The 20212-nt window shown below is 40.4% G+C and overlaps 1 protein-coding gene and 1 long non-coding RNA gene across 2 annotated transcripts; one reads left to right on the top strand and one right to left on the bottom strand.

The window, feature by feature from the left end:
- Window positions 1-998: 998 nt before the first annotated feature.
- On the bottom strand, window positions 999-11420 carry LOC107215781. The gene is made up of 4 exons (XR_001525249.2): window positions 10130-11420; window positions 8345-8422; window positions 1551-2485; window positions 999-1299 (listed from the first exon to the last, which is right to left on the bottom strand). It is a non-coding gene; the product is annotated as an uncharacterized LOC107215781 (long non-coding RNA).
- On the top strand, window positions 2493-18850 carry CCL28 (C-C motif chemokine ligand 28). Its single transcript, XM_015652143.3, has 3 exons — window positions 2493-6425; window positions 17195-17321; window positions 18039-18850. Exons 1-3 carry the CDS (start codon window positions 6362-6364, stop codon window positions 18214-18216), a joined length of 369 nt encoding a protein of 122 aa, XP_015507629.1. The 5' UTR covers window positions 2493-6361; the 3' UTR covers window positions 18217-18850.
- Window positions 18851-20212: the final 1362 nt, after the last annotated feature.

Raw genomic sequence — 20212 nt, 5'->3', positions numbered from 1 at the left:
TTTGGTTTATATCATGTAGGAAACATTTAACTGTAAAAATATGAAAATGGAAGAAGTGATTGTAATCTTGTTTAAGTTCAAGTAACAGACTTTATAAATGTAAACTAAAACTAATGAATGCAAATGAGTAGTTTTTTTCTCAAACTGTTGGCATTCCCTGCATCCCAGGCACTTGTGAAATTCATGCTTCTGGTATTCCAAAAAGAGAGTGGCCAGGAATACTCCCACATTTTTTGTGCTTTTTCTTTAAATGAGTGTTTAAAGAAAATTCTTAAGTATGTTTTCCTGAGACAATGACTTAACGTAGAATGATGGGGAGGACCTATATCCAATTTATGCATCATTTTACTGTTCAAAAATTTACTCTTTCTGTGTCCTGTTGTTGGTAGAGTCTGGCCTCCTTTAAAAGCATGCCAAATCTGATTTTTTCTAAGTGAGACAGTAGAGATTAACCCAAGTACAGTCCTGTCTGCTGTGTTTCATCATCACACATGATGGAATTGTACGCTGAAATTATTTTGTTCCATTCTGTGGAAAAAAAATTAATCAAAAAAAAAATTAAAGTTTCATGGGGAGGAAACTGTTTTGGATGACTGCTCCTTACATGGTGAGTTTCCCCACTTGGCCCAAGTTACCTGACAGCCCCAGAGACAGAATGGGCATTGATAGAAATTTATGCAAAGACACAGAGTGAAAACACTTTTACAGTGAGCCACAAGGCCTGTTCAGGAGGGAAAGATCCTTCATTATTGTCACCATCACATTTCTTAGCCTCGGCTGTAGAAAGCATAAAAGAAGTCTTGGCTCACAATGGTCTTAAATGAACTGTGAATTCAGCTCTAAACAAAAAACCAAATAGGCTGTGTGAGACTGACAAGTGCAGCATAGCCTCAGAGGCCTCAGAGCTGTGAGGAGACGACTGCCTGTTACCTGGCAGACCTGAGGTCATGTGAAGTTGTATAAAAGCCTCAGTGCTAACTAAATAACAAACATGTAATATGAGGACATGATGGTTTATAAGACAAAATTTAATTTCCTGGTATAAACAAGGGCTGCAAGAGATCATAGTTCAGGGTTGGTAATGACTTCACAAGCTACTGTCAGAGTCAGTGAATTTGGGTCAGGAAAAGAGTTAGGATCACATTTGTTCCCTGCAAAGCTGGTGCAAGGCTGCTGTTCCCCACGCGTTGCTGCAATGCGCTGCACGTGCCCCGCACACACTCGTGTTGGTATAACCTTGTCTGCGGTCATGTTTGCGCTCGTCCTGCGTAAGCCTCTCTGACCGTAAACGTGTTCAAACTGTAAGACCAGAACATTTCTGTGTTTGTTTATGTTGGTAGAAAACAGCACCAAACTTTTTTAAAAACTTGTTATGCATTTCCATTTGAGACTTTTTGCTATCATCCTCTGCATACAATGTTGGGTTTTAAAAGATGGGGAGATCAGAATAGGTTCAGGGTACATCTTGAACAGAAAGACAACTTCATGTTTTCTAGGACTCAGGAGAAGCAGGTTAGAAACAGAACATCCTGCTGATCCAGACCACTGACCTGGTCAGGTACTGCCTTTCACATGTTTGTGAAACACGTGGACCTTCTGTCCATCCCCAGTTTTGGTTTTTGCCTTTTGGAATCAAAAGCACAGACTCATTTCCTCATTCAAAAAGTCAGTTAAGGCCTAGGACAAAAAAAAAAAAAACCCATCCAAAATTTAGAAGTACCTGGTCTTTGGAACTCAGCTTTGTCATGACAAAAGGCAAAGTCTCTTGGCAGGTAGAATTGGAAAGAGGCTGTGTGAACTGATGTAAATGTCATATTTTTTATTTGGTTTGAAGATCAACTCAGCCATGCAGTTAAGAAGATACATTTAAAACAATAAGGAAGCATGCAGAATTACTGGTCTTTGTTCTATTCAAAACCACAGTTCTCAATGTATTTATTTCCTGCTTGTGCATCTCAGCATCAGGTTTTCTCCTGAGTCAATCAGCTGTGGAAAATATCTGCCACTCTTTTTCTTCAGCACCTACCTTGTGGTCCTCTAAATTATGATTTTGTTTGTTTGTTTGGTTTGGTTTGGTTTGGTTTTTTGTTTTTTTAGTAGAGAATGAGAAGGGAAAGGTCTTCAGTGTGTCCTTTTGCTTACTGCCTCAATAAATTAGGTCCTTCCTCTAATGCTGCCTGATAGTGTGTCAGCTTAGATGGGGTTATAATTTGGCTATCTCAAATGATGGGAACATGCTATTAGGAGCCAAGATTTTTAATTCACCAGCAGTAATGTATTCTTTGGCAGTCTTGAAGTAAGTTTTTGAGGTGAACCCTGGGGCTCTGCTCAGCACTGACTTCCCAGAATGGTTCACCATCTGCAACGTGATGCTAATAGACCATTCTATCACATGGTACCCCTTCTTTCTTCAGTAATTGTTTTCTGGGTGTCTGCCTCTCTTGTCTGCAATATTTTCATGGCCATCTTCTCTTTAGTTTCATTCCTGCAGAGAGGGACAGAATCACAGATCTTGTATCAGCATCAGTTTTCTCACAGTTCTCACTTCGGAGAGAATTTTCACTCCTCTTTTGAATGCCAGTCATCCTCTCTTCTCTATTAGCACCTGTGCCATGGAATTATCTCCTCCTCCAGTGGTAGGGGCTTCCTCTGTGCTGTTTCCATTGGTGATGATTATTGCTGCCGCAGGAAGAGCTTAAATGCATACAGCCACCTCCAGGTAAAATGCCTGGATGTGTATATGTATTGTCTGTCTGTCTGTCCATGACTTTGTGTGTCAGCTGCTCCAGATGAAATTCAAAATACCCATAATGAACAGTTTACTGAAATGGACAATGGGAAATTCTAGGTATTTTTCTGAAATTTTAACACTGCAGCCAGACCTTTGGCTTCTTGGTCCGTAAAGCCCAAAATGTCATTTCAGGACAAAAACCTTCATCTTCTCCCAAAGAACTCAGCTTTCATCCTATTCTGTCAAAATTTAGTAGTCAGGGAATGGGAAATCTATGCCCTGAGTGCCAGGCAACAGCTCAGAAAGAGACAAGCCTTTCAGCAGCTCCTGAAAGCGGTGCACCTTTGTGCACCAGAGAGTCCTGGGGAGGCTGAGCACAGTGGGAGCACGTGAACATCATCTGTGGGGACATCCATCTGGTGCAAGAGGAGTGGGTGCTCCAGTCCCTCCTCAAGTTCCTTCCCTGTTTTATGTACCTATAAGATATAGTGCTGCGTGTAAGATGGATCCATCCCACTGAGGCCCTGGATCCATCCCACTGCTGGCTGCTGGGGAGCTGATCTGACATGTGGGTGTATCCATACCCTCCCTCTTGGGCAGAGGACTGAATCTGGCTTGTATATTGGAACTTGCATATTAAGCACTAATAATTTTCACAGCTCAAAGTTTTCTTGGGGACTCTTCTAATTTTTCCCCAAAATAAAGTAGCCACAGACAAAATTTCTGGTATGGAGAAGGCTGAATGAGAATTGTGCAAACCATTTTAAAGTCAGAGGTTTATTGCAGGCACAGGGCCAGCCAATGCAGTCTAGAATAGGGGACATTTGGGGAGGCCACAGTTTTGGGTTTTGATACCCACATAAACAATTGAGACATTGCTAGGAAGTCCAAAGTGTATTTGTAAATCATTGTGAAATATGCCCATTCATGATTTCAAGCCAAACTAGGAAAAAAAAATTACTGTGAGTTGATTATTATCATCATTAACAGAGTAATAAGTACTGTAATAAGCCTTTTGCATCTATCAATGTGCTAGAAGCCTTCATCAAATTAAGTTTTGCTGGAAACAGTAACTATATTTAAACATGAATTACCCTGTGTTAGCAAACCAGGCTTAGTCTTCCTCAGCATGCCACTCCTGTGTCAAAAGATCATTATTTGACTGCAAGGAAGGGGTGAAGGAAGGAGCATTTGCTCTTGCCTCAGCTTGAGAAACTGAAGAACAGTAAATATAACTGAGGGCATTATGTTACAGTGCACAATGCAGTAGAAGAAGTTGCAACCATTAACCCCTGGTCAAAAACTGAAGGCTCAGATTAAAAGGTCTGTCAGTTTTAGCCTTGCTAGTTGTTCTACTTTCAGAAGTAAAAGGTAGAACTTCAAAAAGGATTTTAAAAACTATTTACTTTGTTTCTCAGGATAAAAGAATGGCTAGCTTCTCATTTGCAACAATTACTGCCTGCAGGTTAGTGCTTTGATTTGAGTTTTGAATGCGCTCCAAGTCAATATGTCAATAAAACTCTTTGCCTTCTTTCAGCTGTACTTGTAACTAATGCCACTGTCAACTCTTGTCAGCCAACTTCTTGGAAAAGATTTTCTGGCTAACTCCTTCCTTTGGAAATTGGATGGCTGCCTGCTCATTCATGTGGAGCCATAGCACAATATTTGCTATTGTTCTCTGACTTTGTTTTTATTTTTAATTTCTCAGACTCATAAATTAGCTTATTTCCTCAGTTTGCATTTTGTCCTTTCCCAATAGGTTTAGCATTTTAAATTGTTGACACATTATATAGCCTCCATAAAGTGGGAAGCATGTTCCGGGTCTGACACAATCTCAGCTTCCTTGCTGCACTTTCATGTTGAAACAAATGGTCATTTGCTTTATTCTGTACCTATAAATGACAATATGAACATAAGATAGAGGAACATAAGATATAAAACTTGAGCTCAAGCTGAAAGAAGTTTTATTCGGTGTGCTGTTGTTTGTTACCAGCAGCAGAGAAAATAATACTCAAGATACCTGTATTCATTCCCTGGTTTTAGAACATAGGAGGGGTGTGTGTCTGAGTTACCTCTGGGAACCTCTTAGAACTTGTCATACAGGAACAAGTCTTAAGAAACACAAAATGTTTTGGTTCTTCCTCCATCCCCATCACTGCTACAGCTCCCTGTAGTCCATATGCTCACTGTGGAAAGACCCTTGTAATCTGGATCAGATCTTTAAAACTGTACCATCCCATGTGAAGCATTTGCCAGAACAAACTAATTAATTATCTGCAAGAAAACAAAGCATCCTGATTAGCAGCATCAACCAGACACTGGAATACAAAATCTAATACTGACTGAAGCTGTTTCTTTAACATGTTACTCCAGCAGCATCTGTCTCACTGTATTTCTTTTAGTCTAGTTTGTTCCTCCTCATGCTACTTTGAAGAACAATAGTGTTGCTAATATTCTTGTCCTTAGGTTCAGGTTGTGATGTTGTGACCTGTCTTAGCTTTGGCCAGGGTGGTTTAGCTTTTATAAACTGAATGGTGACAATGGGTCAACTTGCTGATCTCAACATAAATTACTTCCCCAAAATCATACTTAAAACACCACACAAGATTATGTTCTACTCTTTTTCATTTTAACAGTAGACTTTCATTTCAAAGTGTGGTAGTCTGGATTTGCCCTGGTCTCTGATCCTGGTAGATAACAGTGAATAGCAGAAACAAACAGCTATGAAGTAAAACACTGATAGCCAGAAAGGTTGATTGCATTTTATTAATTTATTATTAGATGAAATTGCAAAAGCAGTGTTGGGACGGTGTAAATATAGACTAAAGTCCCTGAAGCTAGCAATTTCTTCCACTTTGTGTCTGGAAAATTAAGAATTCTAAGAATGGTGTAATGAGCCAGAGCAAAGATGAGCTTGGTGTAGGAAATTCCCAGACTGCTTTTTCTAGCTCAGCCCTGGTCAAAGCAGGCAGCCTGCACTGCCCTGGCTGTGGTGGAGTACAGCAGCTACTCTTACAGCCACAGTGCTCAGTTCGGACTGAAACCACACAGTAATCTTTTAGGGGTTTGGAAGCTGTGAAACCTCCTGAAAGCCAAGTGTGACAGGAATAACATGGTCCTTACAGACTGAAAATGCCTAGGTCAAACATAAACTGAGGTCAATGGTGGGGTCTCCTTTAAGGTTGTACCTGTTTGCAGCACAGCAAGTTCGGCCCACAGCATTGCACGTGTAGCTTCCATGCAGATAACACTTAATAGTAGAGGGTTTTTTTCTTAATCCTCACTCCTGCAAGTACTTGTTTCTGAGGTATTCCTACCCTTGGCAAGTCTGTTTCTGAAGAGCCTCATCAGTGAGGAGGGCTGCAAGGACCTGGCTGTAAGGCTGTCCCATCTCGGGGATCTGCAAGGAATACAGCCTGTCTTCCCATCTGGCAAAACACACGTCTTCAGGTGAGAGGAGGGATCCTGCTGAAGTCCATAGTGCCACACAGGACAGAACTGACGCCAAGCTGCTGCTCAGGGTGGGGCTTTAAGGCACGTCCATCCCCGGCAGCCAGCAGGTAGGATCAGGTGTTAGTCCTGCAGCTCGCCACCTGCTCTGTGGCTGCGCTCCCGCAGCTCCAAGGAGGAATGGATGTGAAATTTGTCATTGTTTTGGTTGTTCTACCACTCATGGTTAGTCAGACGTCTGAGAGTAAGTAGATCTGTATTTTATCTTTTTCTACACTTTGATCTCTTAAAGAAAAAAGACCTGAAGTGTGCCTGCCTGGAACCGTGTCTGCTTGAGCCTTTGCAGCTCTGCACAGGACCAGAGGTGATAGCTTAAAGGTCTGTGCTGCTTTTCTTCAAAAAGTCGAACTTGGGTGTCTTTACTGAATAGCAGTTGGCATTTTCAGCAGTCAGGGATTCACCTGAGAATTTCCTCTGCAAACCTGATGTTTCCACGACAGATGTGAGCAAGTTATATTTCTGTGAAGTGGCTTAAGCAAGGAAAAGACATATGAGCTCTTTGTCACAGGAAACATTATCAAGAAGGGTTTACCTGCTGAGGGTGTAAGACCTTTAAAGCAGTGATTTCCTGAGGGAACACCTAGAAAAATGTCAGTAATTGTTTAAAGGGATCTCACAAGTTCAGGTGTAAATTCCTCCTTTACAATCTTCCCAGAGGAAATGTGTTTAGAAAATCACTTGGTCTTTTTCCTTTAAAGTGAAATTGCCCTGGGTGACAGAGGTTTCAAAAAACTTTTTATGAAAAACTTCAACAGATTTCTCCCAGCAGAAAAGCAGTTTTGCATGCAACTTTGCTCTGTGTTCAGCACAGCATGTCTCAAGGATTCAGGAGATACAATAACATTTAAAAATTAAACTTAACTTTAAACTCAAAATTTAAAAAGAAATTTTAAAAATTAACTTTAAAAGCTTTCTAAATCAACTAGACAAGGATGTGCTTGAATTCTTACTTTTTCTTTGTAATTTTTTACTGTAAAATAGACTGTGTTCACAGAGAAGGTAATTCAAATTCTGGAGTTTCTTCAGGATGATCCTTTTTCAGGCTCTACTGGTATCAGTAGGAGTAGGAATTGTGGAATTCCTTGAAGATTTACACAACACATGGACAAAATCTGCCTTAGAATTGTATCCTGTTAAAATGGCCACTGCACCTGCTGGCATGGAAGGCTCTGCAAGTGCTTTTGTTCTGGCCAGTCAGCAAGGTCTTGCACAATAGAACTGACACATACATGCACAGGTCAAAGTAAAGGTTCTCTTAGAATGTGTTCTTTTACACTGAACCTCCTGAATGCCTTTACCACCCAACTTTCCTCATCCAGACATGCTCCATACTTGACTACAATACTCAAATGGCAGACCCACAATAAAAATGAGCAGAATTTCAGGTGGCTGGTTGGGTTTCAGGCACACCCTACCTGAGCTGAACCAGATTTGTACTTAACCCTACCTATGCTTACACCTCTTCGGCTCACCATTATGCACCCATTTATTTCAGGATGACAGCAGACATACAAGTAAGATCTGGACTGGTGGTTACACATAAACTTGTGGTAGTTTCCTTTGCTTGTGGATGTGAATTGGCAGCTGTTGATGGAGGTCAGGAAAGCCATCTGTTGTTCAAAATCACACCTAGCTACAGGCTTAAACGTGACCCAGCCAGGCAAGGCCAGAAAAAAAATCAAGGTATTCTGTAGGGTGTGATGGGGATTTCTCCTCCACAAACTCTACCCCTTTACCCCCATTCCCCATAATAATTCAAAATAAATTTTTCAATTTTGATTTTAAAACCCTGGTAATCTTCCATGATCACATCTCAGCCAGGGATTTACAGGGATTTGCTCAGTGAAGGAGGCAGCACTACAAGAAGTATGGAGTAGGCTGGACAATGGAGCTTATTCCAGAGATGGCTGGTTTGAATTTCAGTTTGAAAAGACAAAAATTCTGTTCTGGAAGCTCCTACATGAATTTCATCTTGAAGACATGAAGGGAGAAAACTGGTAATTCACATACAGTAATAGCATCCAAATCAAATGTTCAATGCTACAGCATAGGAATAACAACTAAATAAGATTGAGACTTCCCAAAGGAGTTATCTGGACTTACCCTACTGAAGGTATTCCAGTAATGTTAGTCTGGTCTGTACAGTGTGGGAGATGGGTTCCCTCTTCTCAAAATGTGTTTCTTTATAGAAAAAAAACAGATTTATGTTCACATGATAGCTTCTTTTTGCATCTTAATATGCAATACCTTGTGATGTTTGTTTTTTTCCAGGAATAGCAGAAATTTCCCATTCTGGTAAGGCAGTAGATATTACTGTTTTCTATAACCAGATCAATATTACACTCTGTTTTGCCAATTTTCAGCCTGCATTTCTTTGATGCTCTGTAACCCAAGCACCAAGGATGTTGTATGGAGACAGACAGCTTGCAAACTGATCATGAGTTGATGGACAAAAACCTATCCTAAAATCCTGACCTGTAGGAAATACCCATCTATCCATCTCCAGTCAGCCTTCCAGCTTTGAACATGTCCATATTAACAACAGAACAGGAAAAGCATCACTTCATAACTTCATTTATATTTATTCTTTATGTAGTATGCTATTTTCATTTATGTCTTATTGTTTATGGTTATATGGTTTTAGCTTAGAATCCCTTCTATCTTTTTTTTCAGCTGTCAGAATTGTGCTTTAACTGTATGTATTGCCATGTCAAAATAGTAGGATGCATTGGAACATTTTTCAGTATTTGAGCTCTCCTCTCAAGTCTAGCAATTAAGCAACTTCCTTGTTTTTACAGTTTATGTCTATGCTGTATTTCCCAAGAATTCTAACATCCTGCTTTGTTCACCTGTCAGCCAGGATCAGAGCCTTCTGCATAATGAAATAGTTATTGGCTTGCTTTAGGTTAAGAGGAAAAGACATGCCTTGAGGTGTTGAACTCTTACAATAGCCTCAAATTAAATGGGAGAAACCATTTTTGGCTTTATGAAATGAAGTGATAAATATGCACTATGAGTGCAAAATAAGCTACCTTATAGTAGTTAATATTAAGTGCAGGTGATGTGATAGTAAATTTCCATCCAAGGGAAGAGCCTGGATTCTATGTTTGTATCAATACACACCACGTCCTGACTAAGCAAGATGCTAATACAATTAATCAATGTAAAGTTGTTTGGGTTTTCTTTCCAGATGTACAAAGCCTACCTTGTAACCACAAAAGAATTCCATTAGGAAATACTAATGCCTGCTGCTAATAGCACAGGTGTGCCAAACTTGTGCAATGTGTGCAGACCTGCAACCATTCAGGGGGAACTTGAGGCACAATTAGCAGCAGGTCTCACATTTCAGCGTAGAAGCAGAAAGTGGCTCAAATTTATGGACCTCACCATGCAAGAGAAGCATTCCCTCAGACCTCAACACAAAGTGTTGAGGGAACCCATCCTGATAAATAATGTTACCCATGTTTGTTGGGGTCCCTTAGTGTGTGAAAATTCAAGAACTGTCCTGGTTTTCTTGGTTACATGAAAGAACAGGTACAATGTGGCCTTGCACTCAAGCAGTCCAGTTCCCAAAGGTGCACCAGGTGCTCTGCCAGCAGTACTGACAAGCTCTTGTGCACTGCCAGTAGGATTCAGGAAGAACCACCAAAGGCATGGTCAAAACTGACTGCTGGAGTAAAATCTGTGAAGAAAAGAGCTGCACAAGTTCTGGGCAGCTGGGCTGGATCTGGAGTGGAGGGAAATGGAGAAAGGAAATAAAATGCCTTCCCTACTGTTCTCACTTAAAGCACAGCTTTTCTTTATTATGTTTAGTCAAAAGAGACCAAAATGAAACCAATAGTTAAGAGCATGCACAGGGGTTGGGGGCACAGTGGCTCCATCACTCACCATCTATTTCCATGGGGCATCATCTCCTCTTTCTTCCTCCATCTGCCTCCTTCATGAGGCAAAGACGTGCCCTGCTGTAGAAGTCTCTGGGGCACCAAATGTAAAAGTGTTCACTTCTTTTCCCCAGGATCAGGATTGAGAAGCAGAGAGACAGTTTTCACATTCAGACTTAGAATGTTTATTTTACCTTATCTATATTACATTTTTACAGATAATAAGTACTTCTAAACACTAACCTAGCAAACTACAAATGGTGACCTTGGGCTCTGTCCACAAGGCCTTTTAAGCAAAAACTATCCAATTATCAAATGCCAACTAATTTATTTTTACATTTAACCCAAAAACCAAACACCTGAGGTCTGCACTGCAAACTTTTTCACCACCAAAAATCACAAAAATATTATCAAAATCCATGAAGAAGAAGAAAGAAAGGCAAAGACAAACCAATGCCCAAGAACCTCCATCTTGTCTCTTATTCACTACTGTATCTCTAAACTATATTTTTCACCCAGTAACTTAACATAATTCTATCTAACACACATTCACATTCCCAGTTTCTCAACTTAGTTTTAGAAGCTTTCTCCATGGTCTTAAATTAAACACAGTGTTCTCTCAGGTGCCTGAGCCTGGCAGCATAGATAAAGGGACATTTTCTGTGCCTGGATCTCCAACACCCTGCCATGTTAAATTCTGTGTGGAGGAGGCTGGCAGAACCACTGACTGCCATTTCTCTCCTTGCCAGTGCTCTACCTTACCCCCTGCCCAGCCCCACCTGCCTGAAACTGCAAAGGAAAGCAGTACAAGAGCCTGGCATGCCATGTGTGCCACTGGAAGGTTCTTCATCAGGCATGACAGTTTTCCTAAGAGATTTGGTGAATCTAGGAATGTCAGCTTGAAACTGAAGGACAGAAAAGTTCTTTGTGGCCTCAGAAATCGTGTATGTACCAATAACTCTTTTTAGTATTTTTTGCCTGAACTCTAGACAACCAGCCTTCTCTGGCTGATTAACATGTGGCTCTCAAGTTCAAGAATGACAATGAAAAAAGTAGAGCAGAAGGGTAAGACAAGTTTCTGTAGACTAAGTTTGGCCAGATGGCGAGAGGAAATGGAAAAAGAAAGTTTAGGAAGTCAAAGAGATTTGATACTAATCAACTAAAATGTAAAGACAGATATAATGGATAGTACTCATGGAGGTCTTGTTCCATGAGAAGCTTTGTTTTCACTGTGCTCTATTCCCAGGTACTTCACTTCAATCACAGCATGGCTTGATTTGGAAGGCACCTTAAAGATAATTCAGTTCCAACCCCTTCTGTCCTGTGTAGGGACAAGCTGGACAACTTAAACTTTTTTTTTCCCTTTTTCCCTTTTTTTCTTTTCTTTTCTTTTCTTTTCTTTTTTTCTTTTCTTTTCTTTTCTTTTCTTTTTTTCTTTTTTCCTTTTTCTGAATGTGCTAAATAACTTTGAAGACAACAGGTCCTTCCCTGGAGACAGTTCCCAGAGAAGAAATACCGAAATAGATAATATCACTTGCTAAAATAACAACAGAGGAATCCCTTCTGTCTCAAGATCCATCACTAAGCTTAGTCCTTTCAGCAGTTCCTTTAGCTTTAAGAGTCTCAGTGTCAGACAACAGGTCAAAATAATTTTTGTGTAAGCTGCTGTGTATTTCTTACTGTGTCACTGAGCACTGAGACAAATGAAATCAGCAGCACTGCAAAAATCCTCTTGACTGATAAATGGCACAAAACAGATCATGCCAACAACCGTGTGCAAAGCCACAGTTCTTTCCTTTTAACTACTGTTAAATCAACAATTACTAATAACCCTGAGCTAATTGCTTTAACCACATAAAAAATATGGCCCTAGGTTGGGCTGAAATTATTAGCTTTGCTTAGGTTTATCTCCTAATTTCTTCCCACTTAGATTAAATTAAATTATAGTAATTTAGTAGATTAGAATGAAGTTACAGTAACAATGGAGCTGCAGAATGGCTCAGTGCTCCATGACTGCAGCTTCAGTTCTCCTGGGCTCTGGGGAATTACAGGATTTCCTTGGCTCACTGCTTTTGTACTTCATACACAAGAAAAAAAAAACACTTTTAAAACTGACTTCCATGTAAAAAGGTACCAGTTCTCAGAAGTGCCTCTGTCAACAGACAATTGCTGGTAAAACTTTCGTGTTCTCTGACAGAAAGACCCTCATGCAATGCATTCATCTGTGATTCAAAGATTATCAAATTCTATTTTCCATATTGTATCTGTGCTTTCATACACTTAACAAAAATGTAGGAAAAAAAAAAAGAAAATTAATTGTGACAGCTTCTTTTTCATCAAAAACCCAGTGTATATCAGAATTCCTCAAAGAATACATACATATGAAAGCAAGAAAGCCTCTCCAGGCACATACGTCTAATAAAAATGTACTAGGAGGCTCTCAGTGTCCATAAGAAATGCTCTTGCCTCTTTATCAGCACCCATTTACATTTTATTTTCAATCTGGTTTCTGTTGGGGCATTCCCCAGGTTCACATGCAGCTTGCTGCCTGTGCTTCCACTGCGGGGCACAGTTTTGTACAGCTGCGTGGGCTGGATGTCAGTGGCATCCAATGCTCCAGGTCAAAGACTGACTGAGCAGTGAATGACTGAATTTACTCTAAAATGGCAACTCTGGCCAAGTAAGTGGTGTCTTAATGTGCAGTTATAAACAAGTTGTTAAAGGTTGCAGTTCCAGTTGGTTAAGTTTTTTGCTAAAGGGCAGTCAGTCAGAAGTGGCCAGTGAGACACACAAAAGCCCACCTGGATGCATCAGGTGCATTTTACTTTATTTTCCTTGGTTGAGCCTGAGTATGTTTTTTCTATAAGCTATAAAAGTACATCAATATTAATTTAATAATTTTCAGTTATAAAGTGTACAAATGGGTAGCATGGTGCTATATAGTGCGCTGAAAAGTGCAATACTGATAGTTCAGATCTGAATATCAAAGCAAGGGATGGTTTTAAGTACATAAAGTAGGATGTGAGCAAGAGGTGATAAACAAGCAAAAGCATCAGCAAAACCAGTTGAGGAATAGTTCAGGGGAAGCTGGCTCTCCTTAACTTAATTTTGTAATATTCAGCCATTCCACAGAAACTAGCAGTACTGGTCCTGCCAAATATTTTAGTTTACTGGACCCCAAAGCAATAGTGGAATAGACCTCTCCAAAAAGCACAGCAGGCAACATCAGTCAGTTTAAAATACAGTTATCCTTCCTTAAGTTTTTATCTGATAGAATCCTTCTGTCAGGAGCTGACTGGCAACTACAAAAGTTTATACTTTAGTTTTATCAACTGTATCGTCAGGACCTAGAAAAAAAATTACAATTAGTGATGCTCAATGAACTGAATTTCCATTTGTGAACATCAATTAACTTGCCTCACAAGAAGTATGCTGCTGAAGAGAGAAAAACAAAGGACAACTGGGAAAAAACACAGGTAGCAATCAACACTTAATTGGTCCTTCTGAACCATATAATTATCTATAGCACTCCTCTCTGGGTTGCTGAGGAGACAACTGCTGAGCCAGCTCCTGTCTTTCCACCTCCCTTCTGACTATGAAATCCCAGGGCCCTGTCATCAATCCTACAGGTATAAAATTCCCCTTTAAGCAGCAGTAGGCAGTGTGAGTGCTCTCCGATGACTCCAGCTCCACTGCTGGCTGCTCAAGCTCACTGCTACAGCTGTGCCAGCATCTGTTATTCCAGCACTAAGCAAGCACTCTTGTAAGAAGCAGCACACAGAATTGTCTTGCTTACAGGAAAAATTTTAAACAGACTTATGTCAGCTTACAGAAGCTGAAATTGATTCTCTTTTTTTTTTTTTTTTTCTAGCTCACGACTCTTGCATTCAAGGTTAAATGATTACTTAGGGAAAGCATGCATAGAAAGAAAAACAAAAACAAATAGGAAGGAAACTCCCTCTGCACTTCTCCCAGATTAGTACAGAGTCAGGGACCCAGGGGACCCAGGGGTCTTTGCTGGGCTCATTTTGAAGCATGGGTTTAATCCTGAGACCTTCATCCTAGATAAATCCCTGAGCAATACAGCTTTGCTTGTCCTTGAGCTAGTGGAGGAAATCCCTTTTAGAAGATATATTTCTCTGCTAACACAGAAGAAAATCAAGCCCCAAATGTTAGTATTTGTCTTAAAAAACAAAAATCCACCTAGACTGATGATCTTCTTTTTAAAGTTCAGTGACTTTTTATTTTCAAGATGGTATTAGCAAATAGGAAAAAAATCTGCAGAAGATAATCCCATAGGGGAGAGAAAGTCAACCATGGGAGCCCTTGGGGTAAAAGAAAACACAAAGCCCAGCAAGAACATTAATCATTTCAAAGAGACAACAAAAGATAATGGGCCTGATTTTACCTAAAAAATAGAGCTTCTAAATTATACTCCTGACACTTCCTGTGTCATTAATGTTGGTGATCTTCCACAAGTAAAAATAAATATTTTAAAATTTCTTTTATATTACTGTAACAAGTCTTTACATATATGTGCACAGGGTGGGGTAAAGGAAACTGATTTAAAGCACCAATCTCTCTAGTGGGAGAAACTGAGAGGACAGTATCTCACTGCACAAGCTTTGAAGATAACTAGCCCTTGACAGCTCTCCGAATTTCCCTTGCACTCAGGCGTGCAGCATGGGGAACAAACAAGAGTGTGAAGTGTTGGCTGCAGGTGCAGGGCTTGGACCTCACTGGGCTCAGGGACACGTGCTCAGGGGTGGATCATGTCACTGCTGTGCTGCAGCTGAGGGATATGGGCTTTTAGGAATGGCAGGCTGGAAGGCAAGGAGAGGGAGTTGGTCTTTATGCAAGAGAGCAGCAGGAATGCATGGATTCTGCCTGAGGATGGAAGATGAGCTGGTTGAGAGCTTACAGGTCAGTATTAGTTGGCAGACCAACAGGGGTGATGTGGTAGCGTGGGGGTCTGCCATAGACCTCCCAACCAGAGAGAAGAAGCTGAGGCCTTCTTCAAATAGATGGAAAAATCCTCAAATTCACGTGTCTTAGTCTTCATGGGGGACTTTACCCATGCTGATATCTGCTGGAAGGGCAATACAACAGTGCTGAAGCAATCCACAAGCTTTGATGTGCATTGATGACATCATCCACAAGTGATCAAGGATGTGGCACAGGAAAGCACTCAGGTGGACCAGATACTTGCGAACAGGGCAGTCCTAGTCAGGGGCATGAAATCAGAGGCAGCATTGGCTACAGTGTCCATAAAGTAGTGGAGTTTGGAATTCTAGGAGAAGGGAGCAGGGCAAAAAGCAAGATCATGGACCTGGATTTAATAAGAGCTGATTTATAACCTCTTCAGAAATTTAGAAGAGTCCCATGGAATGTGATCCTGGATAGAAGTGGGATCAAATAGAGCTGGCTAGTGTTCAAGGGTCACCCCCTCCAAGCATTAGAAAGGTCTGTTCTGAAAAATAGAAACCCAAGGAATGTGTCAGGAGGCCTGGCTTAGAGCTTTTAACTGCACCAGAACCTAAAAACAGTATAACACAGGGGTGGAAGCAGGGCCACTGACCCAAGTGGAGTATAAGGTTGTCTGATCATGCAGGAATGAAGTTAGAAAGGACAAAATCAAAGCCGAGCTGGAGTTGAATCAGTCAAGAGATGTGATGTGTAACAAAATGTCCCACAAGTCTACAAATAACAAAAGAAAGAGGATTGAATATGAAAACCCACTGCTAAGCTGAACAAAGCAACTGGTGCCAAATTACATAGAACAGGCTGAGATACTCAACACTTTCTTTCTTACTCTTTTACTATGCAAACTAGGCAGACTAACAAGAATCCCAGGTTCCTGGGACCAGATGGAATGTTTACAGCAAGAGTGATTTATTGTCAGTGGAGAAAGACTAAACTTGAGAGCACTTTTAAAAATTGGATGTATATAAGACCACAGAACAAATAGGATGGACTACAACCAGTGCTGAGGAAGCAGTTTGATGTCATTGTGAGGCCACTGTCAGTTACCTTGGAATAGTCATGGCAAGTGCAAGAGGTTTCTGAAGACTGAAAGAGAGCAAGTATTACCCCTATCTTCAAGTAGGGCAAGAAGGAAGATCCAGAAAACTCCCCAGGCCAACCTCATCTCAGTCACTGGGAAGATGAAGAAGAAAACTATCTGAGAAACCATTTCCCAAGATCTGAAAGACAAGATAGCCATCAGGAGTGGTCAGCATGGATTTATGAAGACATCATGCTTGTCTGACCTGGTAGCCATCTCCAAATAACGTGACTAACTTATTGGTCTAGAGGAGAGAGGTGAGGTTTGTGTACCTTAACTTCAGGAAAGGCTTTGATCACTGTCTCTTGCAATATCATCATAGACAAGCTGAAAAAATATAGGAGAGACGAGTGAAGATTGACGCAGACAGAGAACTGAATGAAGGACTAGGTCCAGAGGGTTTTAATTGGTGCCACAAACCCCAGGGGTCACCATGGGCTACAATAGAGTTTGATACCTTCATTAAAGACATGGATGATGGAACAGAATGTGCCTGTGACATGTTTGGAGACAATAACAAACTGGAAGCAGTAGCTGGTGTACCACATGGTTTTGCTGACATAGAAATGGGCAGAGAGGAAACTCACAAAGTTCAGCAAGGGGAAATGCTGAGTCCTGCATCTGCGGAGGAATGATGGCAGGCTGGAGGTTAGTAGGAACAGAAATAAAAATCTGATTCCTTTGTCTCTTGTTTTCCAGGACCTCCAGGTGCATCACATGGTTTTGCTGATAATGAGGGAAGGGGCATGAACACATGACTTGCTTGATCACAGAATGGCTGCTTGTCCCATAAAATGGAGTTAATTAAGCTAAGCACATTATCAGGGGCTGAAAGCAGAGCTCAAGCAGGACCCAGGGACCAGATGGCCCTGCCTGAGCAGAGGGTTGGACCAGATGACTTCCAGAGGTGCCTTCCAATCTCAACCCCTCTGTGATTCTGTACAGTCAAACTATGACTTATCCCTCTTATATCTGTATTGTTTCTAACATTGCTGCTCCTCTTTTTAGCTTTGTTCCCTGGGGCCTTTAACTGTTGCATGAAAATTTCAGATGAAATTCCCAAAGGAATTCTCAGAAGAGTGGAGAGATTTGAAATCCAGAAAGCTGATGGCCTGTGTCACCTAGAGGCTGTTATGTAAGAGATATTTTGTGTTTTTCACCGTGAAAGGGATACTGCAAGTGAAAACCTATTAGCCAGCCTTTAAATAAGTAGCATTTTAGAAAGCTAACACAAGTTCAAAAAACAATATTGTATGCAATTTAAGAAATGTCCTTCCTTGTGATATTTAAACTTGATTGTTAAAATTTATTTTTTCAGTAAATATACTGAATATTACATTTTCAGAACTGAAAAATTACTCATACACCTTAAAGACTTCTCTGTTTTTTCAAATTATTTATCCCCTAAACCCCTTGCCTAAACTCATTAAATCAGCTTTACTTTTGTGCATAAACTATATCTAATTTTTTTCCTGGTACAATATCATACCATTTGGATTAAATTGGTACATTTTCTAGACTTTTGCATGATAATCATAGTCAGAATATCTACACAGTAATCTGCTTAGTTATTGTTTATAGAAATGTTTTGCTTTACACTATGGTTCTTTTTGTACTGAAGTAATAAAGCATTTTTTCAGATTTTGGAATATAAGTTTAGTCATGTAAACATAGATCCTAATATATTTGAAACCAGCAAAAAAAAATTAATAAACACAGCATAAAATATAATTTAAGGTTAACCAAGTCTAACTTGGTGGTCTTCATAGTTGAATGATAATTATGATGATTTTTAAAACCTGGGATTTTTACTTTTTTTCTTTGAAACCGACAACCATTTTTTCTCTTTTAGTCTTCACATGAAAGGCAAAAAGTTCTGTGTGAATCCATGGAACAGAAAAATCAAGAAAATGATGAAGAAGATGAAGCACAAGATTCATAGGAGCAAATCTCATACCAGAAAGCAGAGAAGAACCAGAATTACCAAACAGAAAGAACAGAAGCAGCAGCAAAATGAAGCAAGACCATGATGAAGATACTGTGGCATACAGCACTGTGGGCGAGGATACCAGATTTCACCAGTGATGGATGATTGTAGGATTAAAATGACTTTTCAAATCTCTTTGTGCTAGAGAAAGCAGAGGCAGAAAACATCACCTGTACTCAGAACAATGCTGATCAGATTATCAGACAAATGACAAGTTGTTCCTGGTAATGCCTTGTAACAAGTACTTGCCATACCTCCTGGATCTTTTGGCAGACTTAAATCTTCCTCTCTCTCACCCTGCTTTTATGGCAACCTTCCCTGTGATTTCTGCTTTAACATACTGTTCCTTCTCATTCCTCCATTTTTACCCAGTCCTTTCCTTTTCCTTATTCTTCCCTGCCAGTAATCATCTTTCTGCTGTTGCCTGTTTTGTTTACATTCTTCTAGTCATTAATCTTTTTTCTTCATCTTACATAGTTTCACAAACACTTTTTCAGATAGTTCCAGCTTGTTTGTCAACACCATGTCTTTTACCTGTTCTAAGCAGTCTCTGCTCCCAGCTGTTAATACCATAAAATATAATTTCAGTGGTAATATCTGATCCTCTTCATAGGATTCAAAGTGTGCCACTCAGAGCTATGCAATAAAGATCATCTCTATTGCTTTTGTTCATTCAATTTTGTTTATTCAAATACTCAGATCCTTCAACACACTCTTTGCAGAATTTCTCATAATTTGAACTGAGGATGACAGTTTGGCTACCCAGTCCACAGCCTCTCTTCCTCTGTTCAGCACTGCCTTCTCCTGTGTGGCACAGTCCTGATTCCCTCCCTTATTCCTTGAAAACTTCAAACTAATTTAGTATTTCCACAAACATATTTCATCAACAGCATTTCTCACAGACACCTATAGAGTAAGCAGCTAAAAAGGAAGGAGAGATCTTTAAAAGAACAAGTGCCATAGAATGCAACATCTCATGAGCCAAAAAAACTTCATATAGCAGCATAATTCCACTCTTTCTTCTCCCATCAATTACTGGGTTTTTTTCAATCACTGTATTGCACTTAAATGAGCTCCTTTGACTTGCCTCTAGTGTTTGCTTTGAAATTTTTATGTAAAACTACAACCTGCAAGCATGGCAGAAAGCAAGGCTGATGATAGGGGATAGAAGCAGCTGCTGGGAGTTCCCCTGTATAAGAAAGCTGATGAACAACAGCAGCAAGGTCACTAGCGATAAACAGCATACTCCTACAGATGCAAATCTGGGGAAAGAAACCTGACTCCCTTCAAAAGAGATAAGAGAAACAATTACTGTTCTTATGAGCCAACTGCCTTCTGACAGGGATGAGGCAACTGATATAATTCTTCTTCCAGATCCTAGGGAATAATTTGTACAGCATGTACACTGGCATGGCTCCATCTTCTGCCTGCTGGAATAGCATGCAGGAAGTCTGCTGCTGGGAGCAGGAGCTGGAGCTGCCCTTTCTGACTCTAAGCCTGCACAGAGGTTCTTCCTCCCAAGGCTGTGCTTGGCACACTGCTGATGCAGATTATGTGACCCTGGCTAATGCACACTGAAATGGCACATGCTTTCCACCACTTCATTTGCATTGCCTGGACATCACACGGATAATTAGCTAGTGAGCATCACACAGAATCCAATCCCCCTGGGCCCAGGTCAACAGAGCACCAGGAATGCAAAATTGCTGAAGCACTTTACAATATGGCATCAACATATTATATTACTCTTTCTGGCAGTTCCATTTTCTTCCTCATGTTCTGCTCTGCATTTCAGATTTTGAACCTTCTTGCTTCCTTCAGATTTCTACGTGGGTTTATGACAGTATCTCAGGTCCTCAGAGCTGTGCCGTCAGTGGTGTCATCAATGGTACCAAAAGCTGTGCCATCAACCAGTGACCTTTTGAGTGTATACACAACATACTAATACCCTAATTTCCATGTCTGTGCTATGGGAGAGGGCATTTTACAGGATTAGAGTATGGAACAACCTTTCCAGGCTGAGGGAAGGGAAGGGAAGG

Source organism: Parus major, chromosome Z, assembly GCF_001522545.3.
Source record: "Parus major isolate Abel chromosome Z, Parus_major1.1, whole genome shotgun sequence".
Classification (NCBI taxonomy): domain Eukaryota; kingdom Metazoa; phylum Chordata; class Aves; order Passeriformes; family Paridae; genus Parus; species Parus major.
This window is presented reverse-complemented; position numbering and strand designations above follow the sequence as displayed.